General features: G+C 43.5%; 2 protein-coding genes across 7 annotated transcripts in view; one reads left to right on the plus strand and one right to left on the minus strand.

Annotated features, from left to right (window-relative positions):
* LOC135385686 (tubulin-specific chaperone D-like) overlaps window positions 1–8,798 on the minus strand; it is a 21,390-nt gene extending 12,592 nt beyond the window's left edge. Inside the window, exons 1-6 of one of the 2 annotated variants that reach the window (XM_064615144.1) lie at window positions 8,649–8,798; window positions 7,844–8,199; window positions 5,241–5,413; window positions 3,597–3,735; window positions 2,440–2,641; window positions 2,157–2,361 (exon numbers count right to left, since the gene is read on the minus strand). In XM_064615144.1, the coding sequence (XP_064471214.1) occupies window positions 2,157–2,361; window positions 2,440–2,641; window positions 3,597–3,735; window positions 5,241–5,413; window positions 7,844–8,191 (1,067 nt within the window). In that variant the 5' untranslated portion in view covers window positions 8,192–8,199; window positions 8,649–8,798. Of the gene's footprint in view, window positions 1–2,156; window positions 2,362–2,439; window positions 2,642–3,596; window positions 3,736–5,240; window positions 5,414–7,843; window positions 8,383–8,648 lie in introns of those variants that run through there. The other variant, XM_064615143.1, reaches the window with a different exon arrangement.
* Window positions 8,571–18,551, plus strand: LOC135385687 (eukaryotic translation initiation factor 4B-like). Of its 5 annotated transcripts, none has more exons than XM_064615145.1 (13): window positions 8,571–8,598; window positions 9,365–9,508; window positions 10,107–10,306; window positions 12,106–12,222; window positions 12,343–12,388; window positions 13,106–13,228; window positions 13,390–13,617; window positions 13,703–13,795; window positions 14,004–14,217; window positions 15,333–15,453; window positions 15,515–15,575; window positions 16,765–16,874; window positions 17,462–18,551. In XM_064615145.1, the coding sequence occupies exons 1-13, from the start codon at window positions 8,586–8,588 to the stop codon at window positions 17,528–17,530; spliced, it is 1,539 nt and encodes a 512-aa protein (XP_064471215.1). In that variant the 5' UTR covers window positions 8,571–8,585; the 3' UTR covers window positions 17,531–18,551. The 5 variants fall into 5 exon arrangements, with proteins under 5 accessions (XP_064471215.1, XP_064471217.1, XP_064471219.1 ...); XM_064615147.1 differs by having other exon boundaries at window positions 16,768–16,874; XM_064615149.1 differs by having other exon boundaries at window positions 10,122–10,306.
* Window positions 18,552–19,304: the final 753 nt, after the last annotated feature.

A 19,304-nucleotide genomic window follows, 5' to 3' on the forward strand; every position in this document is an offset into this window, starting at 1 on the left:
TCTAAGGACCCTCTTTTCTTTAAGACGAGGCTTCTCAAAGCAGGAGGTCACATTTGAGTACAGGGAATATAGAAACACTATTTGAAACAAGTGAAAATCATAAACTAAGTTTAATGCACTAAACAGAACAAATTACTCTTTATTTATGTACACATTTACGTATCCTCACTGCTTCGGTCATAGCAACTACCGATAGACATTACTGGCTCGGAGACGGAGTTCCCCGCAGAGTCGTTCACCTCCCATAGTATATATCGACTTCCGAGCCATCCAAAGCACTGCTTACAAACATCGAATTTTCTCATTATACAATTCTTAAGCAACCTGGGGCCCTATTTTCGTCAAAAAGTAACCGATCTTGATTACTTTATGTCACGAACTGTTGGGCAGAGCTACAAGAACACACTCCACCCATAGGCTCCACCCTTATTTAGGGACATTTATCCCTAGCCGGTGTCTCTAGCATATGAACAGTGCGAATATCACCCACCAGTTGCACATCAAGGGGGGATCGTCCCCCACCCCCCCAAAAAAAATGTCAGTTTATAGACCAGTTTCCGCGGGTGACGTCACAAGGCCAGTGTGGGCAAAACAAATTAACAGAGAGTCCGGGACAATGAGAATAATGTGACACAGTTTGCCAGAAATTACTATTCGACAACACCTGAATCAGTCTGCAATTACATACGGCAATCGGGAGTCGAGTTGGTGTGGTTGCCAACACACGGGGGCGGATCTAGAGGGGGGGGGTGGGGGGGGGGGGGGGGTCAGGAGGTCCTGACCCCCTCCTCAGTTTCTGTCTTCACATTGTGTTTAATTGACCTAGATCGTGTATCTACCATGCTTGCCAAGGCTGGACCCCCCTCTCAGAAGAAGCCTGGATACGCCCCTCCCCACACAACAATGGCGTCTCTTGTTTGTAAATGGAAAGAGGCTTATACATTGGATTTCCCTCTCCCCCTTCCCCCACTACGCGCTCCGACAAGGAACCCCCCCCAAACCGAGGGTCTGGATCCACCCCTGTCACCCACTGTCGGCATCTGCTACTGCACAAACGAACCATGCTCACACACATATATATGTATATTGTATTTTTCTTATCACCTGCAGACGTCAGAATTTGCTATGCAGCGCAAATAGATTGCTCATGAACACTTTTCTTCATGGCCACACAAATTCCTCTTTCACAATACAGCTTTCCGCTTCTGGCGAGAACACGCAAGGGTGGTCTCGTGATGTGGGCACACCAATATAGCACAAAGACTGCAGGATCAAGAGCTCGACTATGGGTTGAGGGCACATGACATTCATTTCTGTTCTTCATGCCTTCTTCACGTAACGACCAATTACAGGTGAGACACAAAGTATTCGAGGCCGGTTACTTTAACGAAAATGAGGTCCAAGGTGATTACTGTGTGATACCGTGTACCGTATGGCCTTTTGTTTGAAGCTGACAGAATATGATGCCCTCTCTGAGTTAGTTGTACTAGCAACTCCCTTTCACTTCCCTTATTGTTAGACAGCAAACAAGGCAATGAGAAGTTACAACCATCTCAGGTTTGGTTCATGCAATCTGGAAAGCAGGCAGACTCGCTTGCAGTCATGTGACTCACTGATGCGGTTGTGCTAGCGTAGTGGGAGAGGGTTCTTGAATTTGTGTACAAACTTTTTTTTTTCAAAATCAGGCTGTCCAAAGTGGGGTGGGGTCCTTAGAATCAGGGGGCCCTTAAATTCAGGGAAATATGGTATTATAGTTAGAGCCTGAAGTTTTCGGGAAATATTCTTTTCTAAACTCGGAGGGTAAAAATTGGGTAAATAAACATGTGCTAAGCTTTCCAGCTAGTGCTTTCCACTAAATTCATGCGAATTCGGGTGGAAAAACTTCCAGTATGCTAAATTCGGTGAGAAAACGGGCTCAGTTACTCAAACTAACTGTACTGGTTTGGTACAAACGGTGATGCAACTGCATTTGCTGCCAAACAAGTTAGTGTGCATTCCTACGGACTTCTCAGTGAGGGCAATTTGCCAGGTAAGAATCGGGTTTCACCCTAAAGGGGCAACCTTCAATTCGGGGTGCAAATTTGGGGAAGAATCAGGTTAAACCCTAAAACTTCAGGCTTTAATTACAGTATGTGAAGATTAATTACACAAATTACCTCACTACGAGGGCTTCATCTGAAAGACCTTCCAAAAGCTTGTCAATAATCTCCTCAATTACTTCAGGGATGTCGAACGCTTCTTCCTCTTTTATATTAGGAAATGCATCACGTGTCTCAGAGGAACTACAAATGCTATCAACGAGTTGTTTCGTGCTTCTCAAATACCTCCATGGTGCCAGAGTTGGAGGCAGAAGGCTTAGGCCTGTTCAAAGAGACAACACAAGTGACTAAAAATGTTCGGTGTCATGTCTTTGGGCTAACTTTCCTCACTAACCCTTACCAATTCTTTGTGTGAGCTTCAATGCAAGCTTCCTGACGAGGATATCCTTAGATGCCATAACATTTTTTGCTGCAAGTCCATTCACAACGGTAGTAATGTGCGCAGCAAGGTGTTTTCTATCGATAGACTTAAATATGCCAGCCAATGAAGACAAAACTCCTATTGTAACTTGACTCTTGCTTCCATCATTTGAATCTATGTTCTGAAAGGAAATAAAATATTGAATTGAAAATAGAAGAAAGGTGAAAGAGTTAGAGCAGACTATGTAGGATATCTGCTAATAGCAATGTCAACAGAATGGTAAAGTTTTCTACAAAAAGAAGGAAAAGGTGAATGGAGCCCAATGGAATGGCTAGCTGTGCTGCTAGTGATCCAGTTGGATAAGCTGCACCTCAATCAGGAAGTGGGCACATAGCCTCACACCTTCTGTGGGTCAGAAGAAAAATACTTTGCGGTCCCATATTTTAGTTTTACATATTAAAAATATTATGCCATTTTGTGACCATCCTTTTTTTTTTTTACTTCACTATGATTTCACTTTACTGTGACTTGTTACTAATCACTACTTGTGAAGTCACTTCACTAAACTTGTTAGTTTGTTTCTGGAGCCATGTTTTCTTCTTTAATATGAAGGTATCTGAAGTATATGATCCAAAATTACTTGCAAAAAAACTGACTCACTTTGACTTTGCTTAAGCCAGTGACCCCACTATATGTACAAATAATTTTATGAAGTCACCTATTTATAGAAAATAATAAAGCAGCAACAACATCTACATGCATAACACTGTATGTAACCAGGACTTGTCCCTCATTACATTGAATGCTGTAATAACTATAGTACTAGCAGCATGGCTGAGTGGATAAAAGCAACCACTCACTGGTGGTTACTCCAAGGTCATGCTGTAGACTGGGAGGTCGTGGGTTTAAATCCTACCATCGGCTGTGCTGTCTGAGTTTTTCCCTAGGTTTTCTTGAAGACTTTCAACATGGATGTCGGCACAGTTCCCCCTGACGTCGGCCTAGGACACAAACTAACCCCTCCTGTCCCCCACTCCTTCCTGCTGTCCTCTCTCCACATCTGTACGCCGCTCATAGCTACAGCTGCTTTGCGGCCGCTAACACGGAATTAAAAAAATAAATAAATAACAATCTACCTCAAGAAGCCAAGAGATGAAACCTTCCAAATAAGAGAGAGTGACATCAGGTCGCCCAATAAACCTTGCAGCAGCAATTGCTGAACCTAAGTTTGCCTCGCTTGGTCTCCTAAGATTTTCCTTGATGACGTTCAAGACCCTGAAAACAAGAAACAGCCAAGTATGAGGATTGATGAAAGCAAAGAATATAGTCATGATTTCCTCTACTACTCGAAGGTGGAGCACCTCGAAGGTACATAACAAAGAGATTAATTTAACATTCACATGCTGTCAATGTGCAACTGCACAAAACAGTTAAATAAACTCGTATTTAAAAAGACTCTGATCGCTGTCCTTGATATGCTTACCAAGTGCTGCAAAAAGAAATGCCACACAATAACACGAAAAAAATATTCCTATGCAAAATATATCCAACACAGAATGCTACTTGCCAGTGTCACTAGATGAATCATTGGTTTACCCACACTGCATGTTCAATATTTTCATTACCAGTTGTGGAACCTCCTATCTTTTCAGGGATTACTTTGCATATCGTGCATAATGCTACTGAGCAGGCTTTTTTGTGGCAATATCAACAACTACTAAACACTTAACAATCAGATTCTTACGGTCAAAACTGCTTACTCAGATAATATACACAATGCATCCTAATGTCAAAGTTGTAATCTGAAGTCAATAGCACGGTTTTGCAGGTGAATTTCAACAAGGAGAACACTACCTACAAATGGATTTGAAAGCTATGTGACAAGAACACAGATGCAGTGCTGAGGATTTTTGCAATCCTTGTCATTATCACCCCCTGCTGTCAGTTTCATCGCTACCATCATCTGGATGCAGCAAGTGTGCAGAGGAGAGAACAGCATCATCAGATTGTCCCAGTATTTCATCTTCAATTCCCTTAATCCAACAATTCATCTGCTTCTTCAAACAAAGGCATGCAATGAGCAGCAACTCAGTCCCCTTTGTAGGTCCTGAAATTCTGGCCAGCACTATCGTTAACGGGCAAATCATTGTAAAGGTAACTTGGAAATGTGGTTTAGTCCCTTTTACGAAGCTTGTATCTTTACTTTCAAGTTCCAGTATTCCAACAGGGAAATGTATCTTGTCATGATGATTTATTGTTTAATGGTGCTACAGAAGCTTGCCATGATGCACCACATATCTTACAAGGCTGTGATGTGTTCTGGGTGGAGCCTTCAAGGGGCTTGATAGATCTGGAAAGCTAAATGGTTCCAATTTGGCTATTGTCTTTTCATTTCCATCTCAATTCTCACCACAGCACCAGGGCCACCAAGCTCTGGCTTGATGTGATGATGATAGAACCCCCAAAAGTTGAGCAAAATGGGTGTTTTAATGCACGGTGTTTCGACTGGTACTGCATCTACTGACACGCACCACATGGGAAGTGGAAGGCAGTTACTCTTCAGTCAACAAATATAATTTTCTATATTCACTGAAATACTGAAAACTAAAAGGGCAGGTCACCCACATCCCTGGAGTCCCACACTGCAACATACATTCATTTCACTTTTGTGGTTTGATAGCAGAAGCTCTGGTTTGCTGAAGAATCTTCCACTTTTTTGAAGTGTTGCAGTTGTCAGCAGTGAAGACTCACTGGAACAAGATTGTTAGAATCTGACATACCTTTCTGCAATAGATTTATTAAGCCCATCTCCAGACTCTAGTCTTGACAGCTCAAACGGGACCATTGCCAAGATGGAAAGCCATAACAGCAGCATGTACAAGCTGCTCCTCGGAGACGATTCATCAAGTGTATATTCCTCCAGCATTTGCAATACAGGCTCAACATCAGTGATCTGAAAAGGGGTAGAAAACTGATACTAAAGCTTTACAGTGCAGGATAGTAAAGTCAATATTTGTGTGTGCAGTGTGTAAAAAAACAGCACACAATAATGAAACAAGTGACAAGTCAATCAAACATGTGCAAAAACAAATATTGAGTGTCCTTCACATCAGTGGCGTCACTAGGGTATGCATCACCTGGTGCAGGAGCTCCTTGCATCCCCTTCCACTGTAGACACACAATAATGGATCCCTTCCCACATAAGCGCCGACTGGGGTGGGGACTCGAGCCCCCTCCCCCTCCAAAAAAACTTCCTGGGTGGCCAGGCCCCCCCACGGAAATCTCTCTATCTATCTCATGGTAAGTTACATTTACCTGAAATATTGCTTTATGTGAACTTGTTAGCATGTTCGTGTTGTATGTGACAAGATCCTTGTAACATTCAGTTGGGGGGGCCTGAAGCACTCAAGCTACTAACAAAGTTATGAAAATGTACCTGAAGTTCCCAAGTTACTTTGGGAAATTAACGAGTTACTTTCAACGTACTTGCTAAAGATACAAGCAATCAAACTGAACATGAAGATCCTAAGTGACCTCAGAAAATGTTATTTTTAACGTAGTATGCATCCCTTACTTCTTGACATTGTGTAATTCATTCATATCTTGATGCGCCAATGGGTCGTCCAAGACACTCTATAATAGTTTTAATACATCAAAATTATACCAGTCTTCAGTTTGATGAAAGAAGACGTGACTTGACATGCTTCATTCGGTTGGTGTTCGATGATTTTGATTTCCTAATAAACTTTGTCAATGGAGCACAAAGCAGGCATTGAAATTTTAAGAGTTGCAATCCTCTGCGTGTGTTTCGTAGAACCGCGCAAGGTAGGGCATTTTATCTAACTCCACAGTTCCCTCTGAAATTAGAAATACGTACAAAACTAAATTCGTACAGTTCGGTGCCCACAACAAGGGCATGGAATCAGACGAGGAGGTGTCATGCATGAGGAACTGGCATGCACATGGCTGTCACCTCAGAAGCGTGAGGTGGTTTGGGAGTACAACCGCCAGACCCGAAATTGTACTTTTGGTAGTGTGCTCTGGAAAGGGGATGAAAACCTCCTTCCCATGTGAAGTTCTCATAGAACCCTCTCTCAACATTTTTTTCTGGCTATGCTATTGATGCAGCTCACATTATTTTTACCCTAGACTTTACCAGGGACTTTGAACTTACCCCAGTTTATCTAAGAACGGAAGGAGTTCCACAAGAAGTAAATGAAACTCAAAGTAACAAGTTAATCTGAACGCTATCAAAAGGTAACTTAGTTACAATATTGCCTTACTTCCAACAGATTACCCCCAGCACTGATTTGATGGCCATAGTTCGAGGCAAAAATTTGCTATGAGAAGCCTGTGAAAAAGGAAGGAAAAGTGAAAGTAAAAAAATGCAGAAACTTGTGTCATTTCATAACCAAAGGTTGTATCGTTTCAAATTTGCTAGAATCTGCACACCGATGGAGAGATATCTGATCAAGAAGTGGATGCATCAAGATGCATATCCTGTAAAAGTTTGCCTTACAACAGGGAATTCCAGACACCCTGCGATACCTCCGTGCACCAAAATGAAGTTTATGCCCCCGCACCTGCAGCAGAGAAGCCCTCCCCATCCCGTACATTAGACACCCCTTACGGCACTGAATTAGTGTTCGGTCTAGGATATTGGACGTTTGACTGAAAACTCTCCGCCTATGCCTTTCCATACCAGGCGATACACGACAAACAACACCTTTTTTTCGACACGTAGACAAAAAAATCATGTGCTCCCAGAGGGCGCCGTGTTGTTTTTGGCGGCGGCGTGCTGCAGGGAAAGCAGCGGTACTGGTGTGGACTGCACCCCCCTAGTGACACCACTGCTTCACATATGATTCCAGTGTAGCTGTTTAGTGTTGGAACAAAACTGTATGTGAGATGGTTGTATAGACGCTGCTATCAGTACCTATACGTGGTGTTCCCACGGGCACGGCACCTTGGCCACATGTAGTATATGGTCAAAGACCACAAACTACACCATTTACTTTTGCTTCACATCTTCATAAATCAGATGAAACAGTAACAAACTGGAGGGCAGCATCGCTTTGGGGAAACAGCTTTCTTTTAACTTGGGTTAAGTGTCTTGGTTCACTTTCACTACGAAGCAAAAGGAAGGGTTAACACAGAGCCAAGAACTGTAAAAGAACGGTACATCTTCTGCTCTCACTGACGTCTCAGAGGTCCTCGACCTACACAATCAAAATGGTCGAAATGCCACCCCACGCTGACCTGTCAGTTTGTAGGCATGGAAGGTATGCTAAGAGCAACTGGATCATCTAAATTTTTGCTGATATAATTGTTATTTTCGTGTACGTGTGCTTTGGATTCAGTTATTATATTGTCACATACGCACCTCATGCGGAAAGCACCTCGCGATCACCTTGTATCCACGAACACGGGTAAGTACCAAGAGGTACCTGAGACACCTGTGCACTGTCTCGTGTCGACAATCTCGTGATCGGACGGGTAGCAACAGTTGTTTCACTATTTCATCTATGCACGAGTCGAGAAGGTGTGGCTGTTCCAGGTACTTGTCAAGTTTGTCTTTGAACTTCTGAATGAGCCTCTCGTCTTCCAAATCACTCATAGATTGAGAACTCACTGTTCTTACTATGTTAATGACAGTATCATAGTCCTCAAAGGCGTCTAACGCTCGAACGGAATGTGAAGGCTCAACTTGCGTAGGTGTTTGCTCCATCATGGTCTTTACTGCGCGAAAATCAGAAAGACATGACGTTAATTCCTTCACTGATGAGTTCAGAGTAAGCAGAGGTGAGTTAGTTTAACCACATGAATGCAATGGGAAACACAAATCACACACTGACACAAATCACTGACAACAAAAGTGAAACTCAAGCGCACAACACAGCGGCAGCCGCGTAAACATGAAATTTAAATGCTAGCGTTAGCGATGACGCCGGCGGAAATAGTAGGAGCACTTACTGACGTAAGAAATAGTTACTGTAATAACACGCATTGAATGGCGTTCAACAACGTCCTCAAAGTAGATTATTCGAAGTCCACTATAATGCATATAAAATTAATTGAAGGGTCTTCGAAAGAGCAAAAGTTGGTGGCATACGAAAATATTCAACATGGCGTCTACTGGTAGGTCAATACGTGTGGTTTCTAAAATTTATATTTGCGATTATACGTACCTCATATTTTAAATCACGTGAGAATTGCTACGAGCATTTGATGATGAATTCGTGTACTGTTAAATCCAATCATAAAATAGTCTGTAGCCTGTGCTCTTGTAGTCATGCGTGAAATATGGTAGTGCTGACGAGTCCTACCTACCGGAGACCCGCCATAAATGCGGCTTAGTAGTTAAGCATGTGCAGAAATTAAGCTGCGTTGTTACTTTTTCAATAATAAAAACCAGCAAAAATATAATGTCATATAATAATAATTCATAAACTTTAATATGTGCACAACAGGCTAACGATCGTTCTCACAGCGCCTTGCAAAAGTGTAAATTCGAACGCGATCAACGTGTTCTGCCTATCGTTGTGCGTTCACAGTGCAGTCGTGATTAAAGTCGCAATAACTTCTAGAGTTCATTAAAGGATGCCAGGTAGTGTGACGTGTTCATAACGATTACAATATGTCGCATCGGAATTCATGTGATACTTCCATGCGTGCGTAGGTGTGTACCGGCGGAGTATTTCGCGCCCTAAATTGCAATTGGTCTTCCTTCGTGTTTCTGTAAGCGTGTTGGAGTTTGAAGAAATGTTTGATTAACACGTGGGAGGTGGAGCATGTGAATTTATCTTCGTTGCTTGCCTCCGTACATATCATAAACAGGAAGGAACATGGTTGCGTGATGAAGTGAGGCAGGAATGCTGACACACGACGTTACCGCTCTCTGCAGGCAAAAAGCACAAAGTAAAAGGAAAGACCTTCAATCTCAACGATTTCTTGGGTTCGGAACAAGATGCACCTTCCGGGTATGCTGTGGTCAACACCTCTCGACGACTCAACTGGGCAGATACAATGGAAAATGAGGCTATCGATGGTGAGGGAGTCAGTTTTATAGGATTTTAAGGCTGTATTCAAAGCCGAGACAAAGTGGCCACCACGTATTGGTTACAACACATGCAGAGAACACTAAAAATTACTGCTGTATCTACTTCTTGTAGTAACTGTCTGTGGTCTTGTAGTGCGCATGCAAGGAGCGATTATCCAAAACTTATTTGAGACAGGCAACTTAAAATGTGAGATACACATTTATGCCTGGCGACTGTTTACATGGCTTCAGTCCAGAACCTACTAAAAGTGCAGAATATTGGTATACTAACAGCTAATTTTATCTAATCGATAGAACTGAAGACAGTATTGAACATATATAAGCGATATGTGTGATAGAGAGCAAAGACGTTGTCATCGTAGGCTTGATTGCTGTTCTGAGAGGTTCTGTTCAAAAACAAGATTTTAAAGTTAGTCCATTTCACTCCTGTAATCCAGAAGAGTACGTAACACTGAGTAATTCCTTGCTGAGGTTTTTCAAGATTACTGTCACCATGAAAGTGCTAGCAAGATCTATAAGGTATTTGTGGATGTGAAGGATACTATGCGACTAATTAGCCTAGCTGGTACTGGCTGGTTGACTGCAGATCCTGTGCTTACAGAGAAGTACACAATAGATTACAAAAAGGATGAGAGGATCATTCTGCCCACGGCACCCAAAGCAGCTAGGGGACCAGATGTGGATCTCGCCAGGGTTCCCAACAAGCCACCTTACACAGTGTACCTTGGAAATCTTCCCTACGACATCACTGACGATGATGTCACTAAATTTTTCCGCAAGCTCAAGGTATGCGGTCCTGCTTAGGCCAGCTTCGGGGTTGCATTTTTTTCCCTTTACTCCTTTCGTAGATGGTTTAACTGTTGTATGTCAATGCTTAGCCATGCTTCTATGAGCCTGCGTGCTGTTTTCTTACCTCGTGAATCTGGGATTCTTCGAACGCGGATTTGCACTTGCTTGTACAATCATTTTCTAAACAACTACCGTAAATTCACGCGTATAACCCCCGGCATAACCCTCTGCAATTTTTTTCCCCCAAAAGATGTTCTGCTATTTATATGCCGGTGCAGCTTATCCGGTGACATTTCCCCCATCGCACTTATCCCCATATAGCCGTCACTGACCAATGCACGCCTTCCAGAGGGAACGGACCTCCTATTTTTGGTTGGACACCGCACGGTCCCTGGAATGTGTCCCCTTGGGATTCCCCAGCATAGCTGTTCCCTTTTTTACTGTACGGGAAATTCCACGAAAGGAGTTCATTACACGCGGCCTGACGTTAAAAACGCGCTACCCGAGCGACCATTGCCATTTCACGAGAAGACAGCGTCTGCGGCTAATTGTACCGACACAACAGTTGAAGTTGGAGGAGAGGCATGGCCCAACGCGTTGACACAGCTACGACAGCGACTACAAGCTGAAAGTTGTGGACTTTGTGCAGCAGCATGGAAACAGGGCAGCTGGCAGGGAGAGATGATGAGCGCTGTGTCAGGAGCTGGAGGAAAATGGCGTAGACTTTGGAGGCAGTTGCGAAAACAATGAAAGCCCCGCGTCGTGGACCTATGCGGTGCTGCATTAAAACCAATGTTGATTTTGTAGTTGCATGAACTCGTCCGTGGTTTAACGTACAATTCAATTTTGGTGTACTGCCCGCGGCTTATATGCGGGTGTGGCTTATGTGCAGGAAAATTTTCAAATGGTCCCAAAAAAAGGGCCCCGTGGCTTATCTGTGGTGCGGCTTATACGCATGAAATTACGGTACATTCGGAAGCCTGACAACATTTTTGCAAGTCGCATGCCAGTCACATTGCACGTGATGTTGAAGAACGGATGTTTTGTTGCTTGTGGACGGTGTCTTATTTTCCACGTGAAAATAGCAATTTTCGTCAAGCACATGAAATTTGAAAAAGTAACATTCTATGAGTAACACACACGGATAAGAATCTGTAGGGGGGTACAGATGGGCCAGCTTCAGCTTTGCTTTCAATTTATTTGCTACGAGAGCATGTGTGCTAGGTTGTGACGACATTGCAGCAATGTGTACAAACAGTGTCACTTTGTTTTAATGATGACTGTTTCATAGTGACAGACAATTTTCTACCCATTTGCTCAATGTGTAAATGGCCATTTACCGTGCTGTTCAAGCAATTTTTGAGCTCCCTTCTTTCTTTCACTGCGACAGGCCTGAGAGGCCCAACTTTTCCGCAGCTTGGCGTGGTCCAGCACGTGTGCGTACACATTAGCACTGGTCAATTTACCAGAATTATTCGAATTAACAAACTCGTCTTCAACAAATGGGAGTAATCTGTATTTAGACCTCATTAATAGCATGTGCCTTTCTGTTCTCTTTTCCCACTTTTTAAAAATCATTTTCATTGCTTGCACAACGGTAGTGTTGTTGTTCTCACTGGTGAATAACAATCTTTGGAAAAGCGGGAAGAAACGCGGACAAGTTATGCATCACTTGTGCAATACATGCACAAAAGACTTCCTGCTCTGAACTTTGGGTGTTTCCCAGCACACACTATGCATGCAACAAAGAAAGTATGAGATTGGAATTGCCTGAAGCTTACCTCTTCTGTGCTCAGGTGTCCTCTGTACGGCTGCCTCGGGAAAGTGGAGAACGGAGCCGTATGCGTGGCTTTGGCTATGCGGAATTTCCTGATCGCAGCACATTGCTTGAAGCACTTGCCTTTAATAATGAGGTATGTGCCGTGAGTACGCAGTCCTCTGAATTAAAAAAGGTTGCCAGCTTTGATGAAATACATGAAAGTGCTGGTGAATCCTGTAGAACAATAAAATGCATTATCTGTTTTACCTTCCAGTCCTTGAAAGGCCGATCTATCAAAGTGAGTTTGGCAGAAGAGCATGGTAAGAGAGAGTTATTGTTGATAACCGTGCAACTAGAAACATTGGAAATAAAAATAACTGAAAATAACGGATGTTGTTAATAGCAAAAACAGGGGTTAAAGGAATCTCCAAATTCTTGTGTTCTAAACAGAAAAGTATAATTAATTGCAGAGAGAAAGCATTGTTAAGGATACGAATCTGAGAGGAATAACTGTGGCTTGCCAGTTTATTTCAACCCCGAAGCTTCTCGTATGCTAATGGTGCAAGTGTGGTGTCTTGCTTTGACAATTTTTAAAATTTTTTTGCAAACCTGCACCTGTTAGATAGAAACTGTGCTCTAATGTCAGCAACCTGACATTAAGGAACTTGAGAACAACCGGCTCAGGCACATACTACAGCCATAAATGGCATTATCATCCAGCTCAGGACTTTCCTATTGTTAGGATCCTACTACAGTCTTTGTGCAGATAGGCACAGGTACCTAATCATTTCTTAAGGAAGTGAGCTCATAAACTGAGGTTTTTGTTGTATGCCCGATGTGGGTTTGAAAAGTTATATTTACAACAGGAGGCAGGTTGTGTGTAGGTAGGCAGGGGGTGCATAAAGAAAGTATGTGTATAGGCACTTATAAGCCTTTATTGGAAACTGCATTAAGCTCAAAGCCCTTCATATGACCGAGTGGACTGCTTTAGCCATTTCGACACGTAAGCAGTATGTCTTGTTCCCGTTTTCTGATAGCTGACAATGAAGGCCGTGACCGCGGAAACCGCGACCGCGATTTTGGCCGAAGTGAACGTGCACTGGGTGATTGGAGAGCAGCGCCTAGAGATGAGCCTGATGAAGGAAGGAGACCTGATTCCTGTGAGTTGTTAAAGCACCATACTGCAGATAATATATTGGCAACTTTCAGGTTTTTTTCTTCCCTGGATTGTTTGACCTTCAATATACTGTGGACTAGCGTTACAATGAGCACCGTTACTCCTCGCATGTGGCTATACATATTCGTAAAACATTTTCTTCAGATGGTGGCAGCCGAGGTGGCTTTGAAGACTCGGACAGGTACCGTCGTAGTGGCTTTGATCGGGATGGTGGTGATCGGGATCGTGACTTTGGTTACGGCCGTGACCGTGATGGCCGAGACAGCTATTCTCGTGGGCCTTCTCGAGGTTTTGGTGGTGACCGAGATGGCTTTGACAGAGATCGCAGAGGCGGCGGCGGCAGCAGCAGCTTTGAACGTCGTGACGACAGAGGCATGGAAGATTTTTTGTTTTGTAATTTGCACCTTCATAAATGATGGGTCAAGCTTCTGACGATTTCACACCTTTTGTCGTGCAGGGTTTGGCAGAAGTGGAAGCTATGGCGGTTTTCGGGATGAGCCCCGAGAGAAATATCAGGAGAGTGACAGGGATGAGAGAGACAGAGGACAAGGTAAAGATGCCTAACGCATTTGTAGTGTGTCTGCTGTGTCTCCATCTGTAGGCACACTTTTCAAAGTCAGTGGATTGCTTAGAGTCACAAATTTGCAATACATGGAGTTGGGAAGTACATTGTCAAAAGTAGATTTTGTTTGGACTGACGACAACGACGGCAGGGTAGCATATGTCACACAGAGGTGTATCACTTATTGTTCTGGCAGAATCTGGGCCTAGGGAGAGGAAGAAGCTGCAGTTGAAGCCGAGGTCAACGGAGGCCCCGAAACAGGCTCCGCCTCCAGCCAAGGCAGCAGCGGCCATTTTCGGCGGGGCACGCCCAGTTGACACTGCGGCCCGCGAGCGTGAGATTGAAGAACGCCTTGCCAAGCAACGAGAGGAGGAGGAACGACGCCAAGTGCGAGAACCTTTCATGGAGAGGTACTGCCAAGCGTTCAACTTCATACCCTTACAGCTACACATAGGCCCTTGTGTTTTGGGGTTTTATATGATTTCTTTTTTTAAATTGGCAAAAATCTGGGGGCCATGCTTCATTCTGGCAAGTTTGTTTTCAGTGTACTTTGGGCTTTACCCTACACCGAGGAATAGAGCCTATGTTGTTGCTCAGTCTCACATATGACAATTCTTAAATGTTTACATTGTAGTCGCGTGTCAACAAAACACATACCTACACTCCAGCGGGGATGACGAGGGCGCAGACCATTCATTGTCTTGTTCCAGCACCAGGTCAAGGGGGACAGCAGTTAGCTGTAGATGCACACGCTTACTTTCATTTTAAATGATAGGAGGTCACATAATTAATGCCTGTGTTCGGCCTAAGAACGGCAAAATAAATGTAGTCTGTCAACCCCAGCTGAGTTAACCCACCGGAGAAATTGCACTGCAGTGACACCACGTGCCGCTGATGTGGCTCCGCTTGTTTCAGTGTCCATGCACTACTTGTCGCAATATAGAGTAACGCGGCTAGCTATTGCAGCGAATAGGAATGAGCATGGGGCGAGGCTTAACATGGCATTCTTATTTTGAACACGACTGTGGAGCCTAGATCAAGGCATCATGCACATAGAGGGCCCTGTGTTTTCGGGTTTTATGTTTTTTGAAAATGGGGGGGTAAAAATTGGGTTGTATTTCAGGGGCTGTAAAACAGGGTAAAATCGAGTGATATCGGGTGGAAAAAAAAAAAACACTCCTCGCATCTAGATTTACACAAGATACGGAACAGCTGTATGTGGTGTCCAACACTTAGCATTGTCCAGTGCCCGTGTTGGTGGCTGAATTGGCACTTTGCAAGTTCATTTTTGAGCTTTACCCGAACAGATGGTGATGCAAATTGGGGGTGGGGTGGGGTTAAAAATGGGTTTTACCCTAAGACACAGGGCCCTACCTATGCACATACCATGGAGGACTGATAGCACCGTTATACCAATGCTTGCACTTAAATCTTTGACAGTTCACCGTTTTTTTCTACACCTAATTTACTGCTTATACTGCTCAGCCTTGACACATTACATATTGCGTGTCAACTTTTGTTTCAGAAAAGAAGAGAGAGTTAGGCGCTCCAGTGTAGGCTCGGGATCTGGTCGTTCTCGACGTTCTTCAGAGTCGAGTAGTCGCGAGAACTACGACGATGTAAAGCTGTCCAGGCAGTTGAGCAATGTAAGTGTATGAAAACACTCGCTCGGTCTCTGTAAATTAATGCGCAATATCTACATCATAGGAGAGTGACCAGCAGTCAGCAGTCAGAGCTCCGCCCCACGATCAGCCACCACCATCAAAAGGTCAGTGAAAGATTGTCAACGTGTACCTCCTGGCCAAAAACGGAAAATACGCGGGGATTTTCCCAGCACCACCCTAAGGCACCCCCCAAAATCTTGCAACAACCCCCCAATTGCCTACCCGAAAGACCAAAAAAGTAAGAAACGCTGCAAACGTGGGTGTCACCCCCCCGCTTCCCCGGGATGAAAATCCTGAGAATATCCCCGCGTCATAATTTGGATATAACTACTGTGAGAGTTTTTGCCCACCCATATAGGTCTTTATGGTCTTGTGCAGGATATTTTACAGCAGTAGGGTTCAGATAAATCTCTCCAAAGAAAAAATTGACAAGTGTAACTTATGCCTGTGGAGGCTATTCATAGGTGGCGTCATGGGAACCGCTGTGAATGACTAAAAGCAATATTTTTGAAGAATCTGCAACCGTGGACGATGATGTCCTAACGGGCACAGTTTAGTCAGTGAAAAGTCTTGTCAAGCAGAGAAAGTAGAAGTAAGCAGAATAAATGCTGCCACTGCTCGAAGAAGTATTGTGTTGCTAAAATGTCCTTCAGCATTTTATCGCTCTTCCCGAATTGAGTAGAGAGTTGATCAACAGCTCTCATCAAACAGAGCACACATTGGTTTGTGAAATTGAATGCGAAATTTCGGCCCTGTTCAGCCTGTTGTGACTATACTAAAGATTAGTTTAGTTTAGTACAGATGGAGGGGAAGAAATTTTAGGAATTTTCATTGCCGTTTTTCAATTGTCTGCTCTACTATTGGACCTGACTCCTCCCACTCTACCGGAGTATATCTCATCTGCTAAAAGCTAAGACTCCTAAGTGTGGCCCAGTAACAAAGTGTCCCCAATCCAAACACCTTTCTTGCAAGCTTACTGCATTGGCTTGTTTTAAAAACTTCGTTCAACCTGATATCTCTAGGCAAACAACATCTGACCATAGAAAGCAATAATGAAGGGAACCCCGAAGCAGTTGGGTTGTAATCCTACGTTCTGAGTTACGCTTTAAAGGTTGCAATATCCTTATTAAATGTCTTGCATTTCTACCAAGAAGACATAGCTTGCTACATTTGTTCTATGTCTTACATGTTTGTGCACCTTCATGTGTGGGAGGAGCATGGAGATCCTTTATCCTAATTGTTGTGGCACCTGAAGGTGGATTTGGGTCACATCTGTTACGGCACTATTTCCAGCAGACAGAACACGGCGCCCTGAACAAGCAAACTTGAGAGAGAGCTACAGCAGTAGGAATGGTGAACGTGTCCAAAAGTCTGGAACTGCAGCAGATGATGATAAGGAAGTGGTAGGTACTTATGTTGTTGTACAGTGCAAGCAGTGATGGGCAGTACATGCAGTACATTTTGCTGTACTTTCTGTTGTACTTTCTGTTGAAGTACTTGAAGTATCCTTCTATGAGCTTTAATAGCTCATTGCATGACAGCCGGCACCACAATATTCGTTGTGGTATTCATAGCGCTGCGCCTTGGCCTATTTTAGCCAGTTCGTGATACAATCAGTGCCGATAATTTGGCACGCCTAAACGTGCTCTTCTGTGTTGTTTGCTCGTACGTATAGCGTCTATGTGTGGTTTGTCTGAGGAGTTGCATTTGAATGTATGTATGTTCATTTGTCTCTGTCAAGAGCTGAAAAGCGGGGCATAAAAACAGCATGTTGGATTTGAGGGTACTTAATAAGTACATTTCTCACCACTTTATACTTTACTTAAAGTATTTAGCACTGGCAGGACTTTTTACTGATTTAAAGTGCATACTTTTGTAAGTACTTAGTGCTTTACTTGAATACTTTTCCTGATACTTTGCCCATCACTGAATGCAAGTGTGTAAAATGCATTGTACAGGGATATAACAGTTGAGCTGTCCTCTCTTTCAGGTGTACACGAGCAAGAACATTTATGCCCACCTTGAACCAGAGGAAGAAGCAGGCAATGTTTCTAACTAAGTGCACACAGCTTCTGGTTCTGACTGAAATGCAGAGACATGAAATGCTCACTCTCGACATTTTTAAACATAGATTCTCCTTACTTTCCAGCATGAACTCTTACGAGATCTAGAGGGGATTTTACACAATCATGTGCTCTGAAATCACAAAATACACACTGGCAGAATATTTTAAAACATGTGGTGCGTGACTCTAGTTATTGCTTTCCTCGTTACATCTTTGTTTCATCTATACAAAGTGTTTCTGGTGTGGGACTGTGCGCAGCACACAATCCAGCTGTGTAATTGGTTAGCAAATTTCTTTGTTGAGACAGCAAATTGTCACGTCTCTGTTACCCTCTGTTTCTCTCTCTCTACAACAGGCAACATTGCACGGAAGTGCATTCACATTAATCATCTCTGACTTAGGCAAATGACACAATGCAAAATGTGTTAATGACATATTTATAAATGCACATATTTGTAAGGAGGTCAGCTCGTTCGGCATGTGATTCTTCTGTTGTGCATGTGTTGACCAGTTGCAGTGTGGAACGTGTAAATATGCTGACTGCGTCCTGGCTGTGCATTCTCCTTTCTTCCAGCAACTTAATGTGTGCTGGATTTCAGTTGTATAGAGACTCTTGGAGATGTGTCTCAAGCCCTTGCTGTTGGTACACTGTGCTGCTAACACAGTGGAAGGTGGCATATTTGCAGACAGAAAGAGAGGTTAGGCATAATCCTCTGTTCATGTTGCACTGACAGTACAGACTGAAGAGGTGCAAGCCTGACCCTCCAAGATGTTCTAAGGCCTTGTAGATGTCTGCTAGGTAGATGACAGTGTACATATTTTATAAAAGTATGCGTGGGACCGATTTATAAAAATGCCCTCTCTTTACCCTGTAATTGTTTCATTTGCAAATGTTGAACATAACCGTGTACTACATAACGTTCTGTTGCTTTATAACAATGTTAAATCTGCATTTCAGTCCTCTGTTTGACACCTTATCGAGTAGTGAATAAAGTATTGCTTTGCCTTACTAGTACTTTTGGTGCTGGTGACCTCCTTGGGGAACTTGTTTTGCAACACAGTTAGCAACGGAACTGTCCGGAGGATTTTATAGGAGTGGTAGGGGGCTATCCTGTAGGTTCAAACTACTATTTTCTTTCTTTCCAAATCAATCAAGCAGCAAAGGTGCCCTGTGTGCCTAAAGCCCACTGGTGCTGTGCAGACCACATTTGTTGCTGAGGCTGTACCTAGGTGTAGGTGGGACTCATGTTGTGTAGATAAGAGCCATGACTGTACATCAACGATATTCTACCTCGATAAGGTACGATATAACGATGAAAGATGAAAGTCAACTGAAAAAATTAGCCAGCTGTTGACTTTCATCTTTCATCGTTAATTTCTTAGGCAAATTCAGGCTTTGTATGTATTTCTCCCTTCTATGTTGTTCCAGCCTCAGAACATCAGTTCTCTCATGTTCAAGGTACGATATCTTGCGCGCCAACGGAGGTTGTAGTTCAGACTAAGCCAGCAGAGCCACGCATGTGATAACCTGGCTTGTCTGCGGGACAACTCCTACAGAAAAGCAATTTTGTGACTTCTCCGGTGGCCAGGTCATCACTTCTAAAAGGCGGTGTTTATTAGAGTCTATTCTTTGGGTGACGTACGAACTAGAGCCCTGCACGGGCCGACTTTTCTAGGCCTGACCTGGCCTGGGGGCATCGAAAAATTATATTTTTCATATTTTTATGCGGCCCAGCCCGGCCCGGTGACTCGGTGAATAGATCCCGGC

This window comes from Ornithodoros turicata, chromosome 2 (assembly GCF_037126465.1).
Source record: "Ornithodoros turicata isolate Travis chromosome 2, ASM3712646v1, whole genome shotgun sequence".
Lineage (NCBI taxonomy): Eukaryota > Metazoa > Arthropoda > Arachnida > Ixodida > Argasidae > Ornithodoros > Ornithodoros turicata.

What these genes read in the sequence shown, in the direction of transcription:
- LOC135385687 (XM_064615145.1), top strand. An exon ending in TGAACGTCGTGACGACAGAG is followed by an intron (nt 13,618 to 13,702) that starts GCATGGAAGATT and finishes TTTGTCGTGCAG; the next exon opens with GGTTTGGCAGAAGTGGAAGC. An exon ending in TCAGCCACCACCATCAAAAG is followed by an intron (nt 15,576 to 16,764) that starts GTCAGTGAAAGA and finishes CACTATTTCCAG; the next exon opens with CAGACAGAACACGGCGCCCT.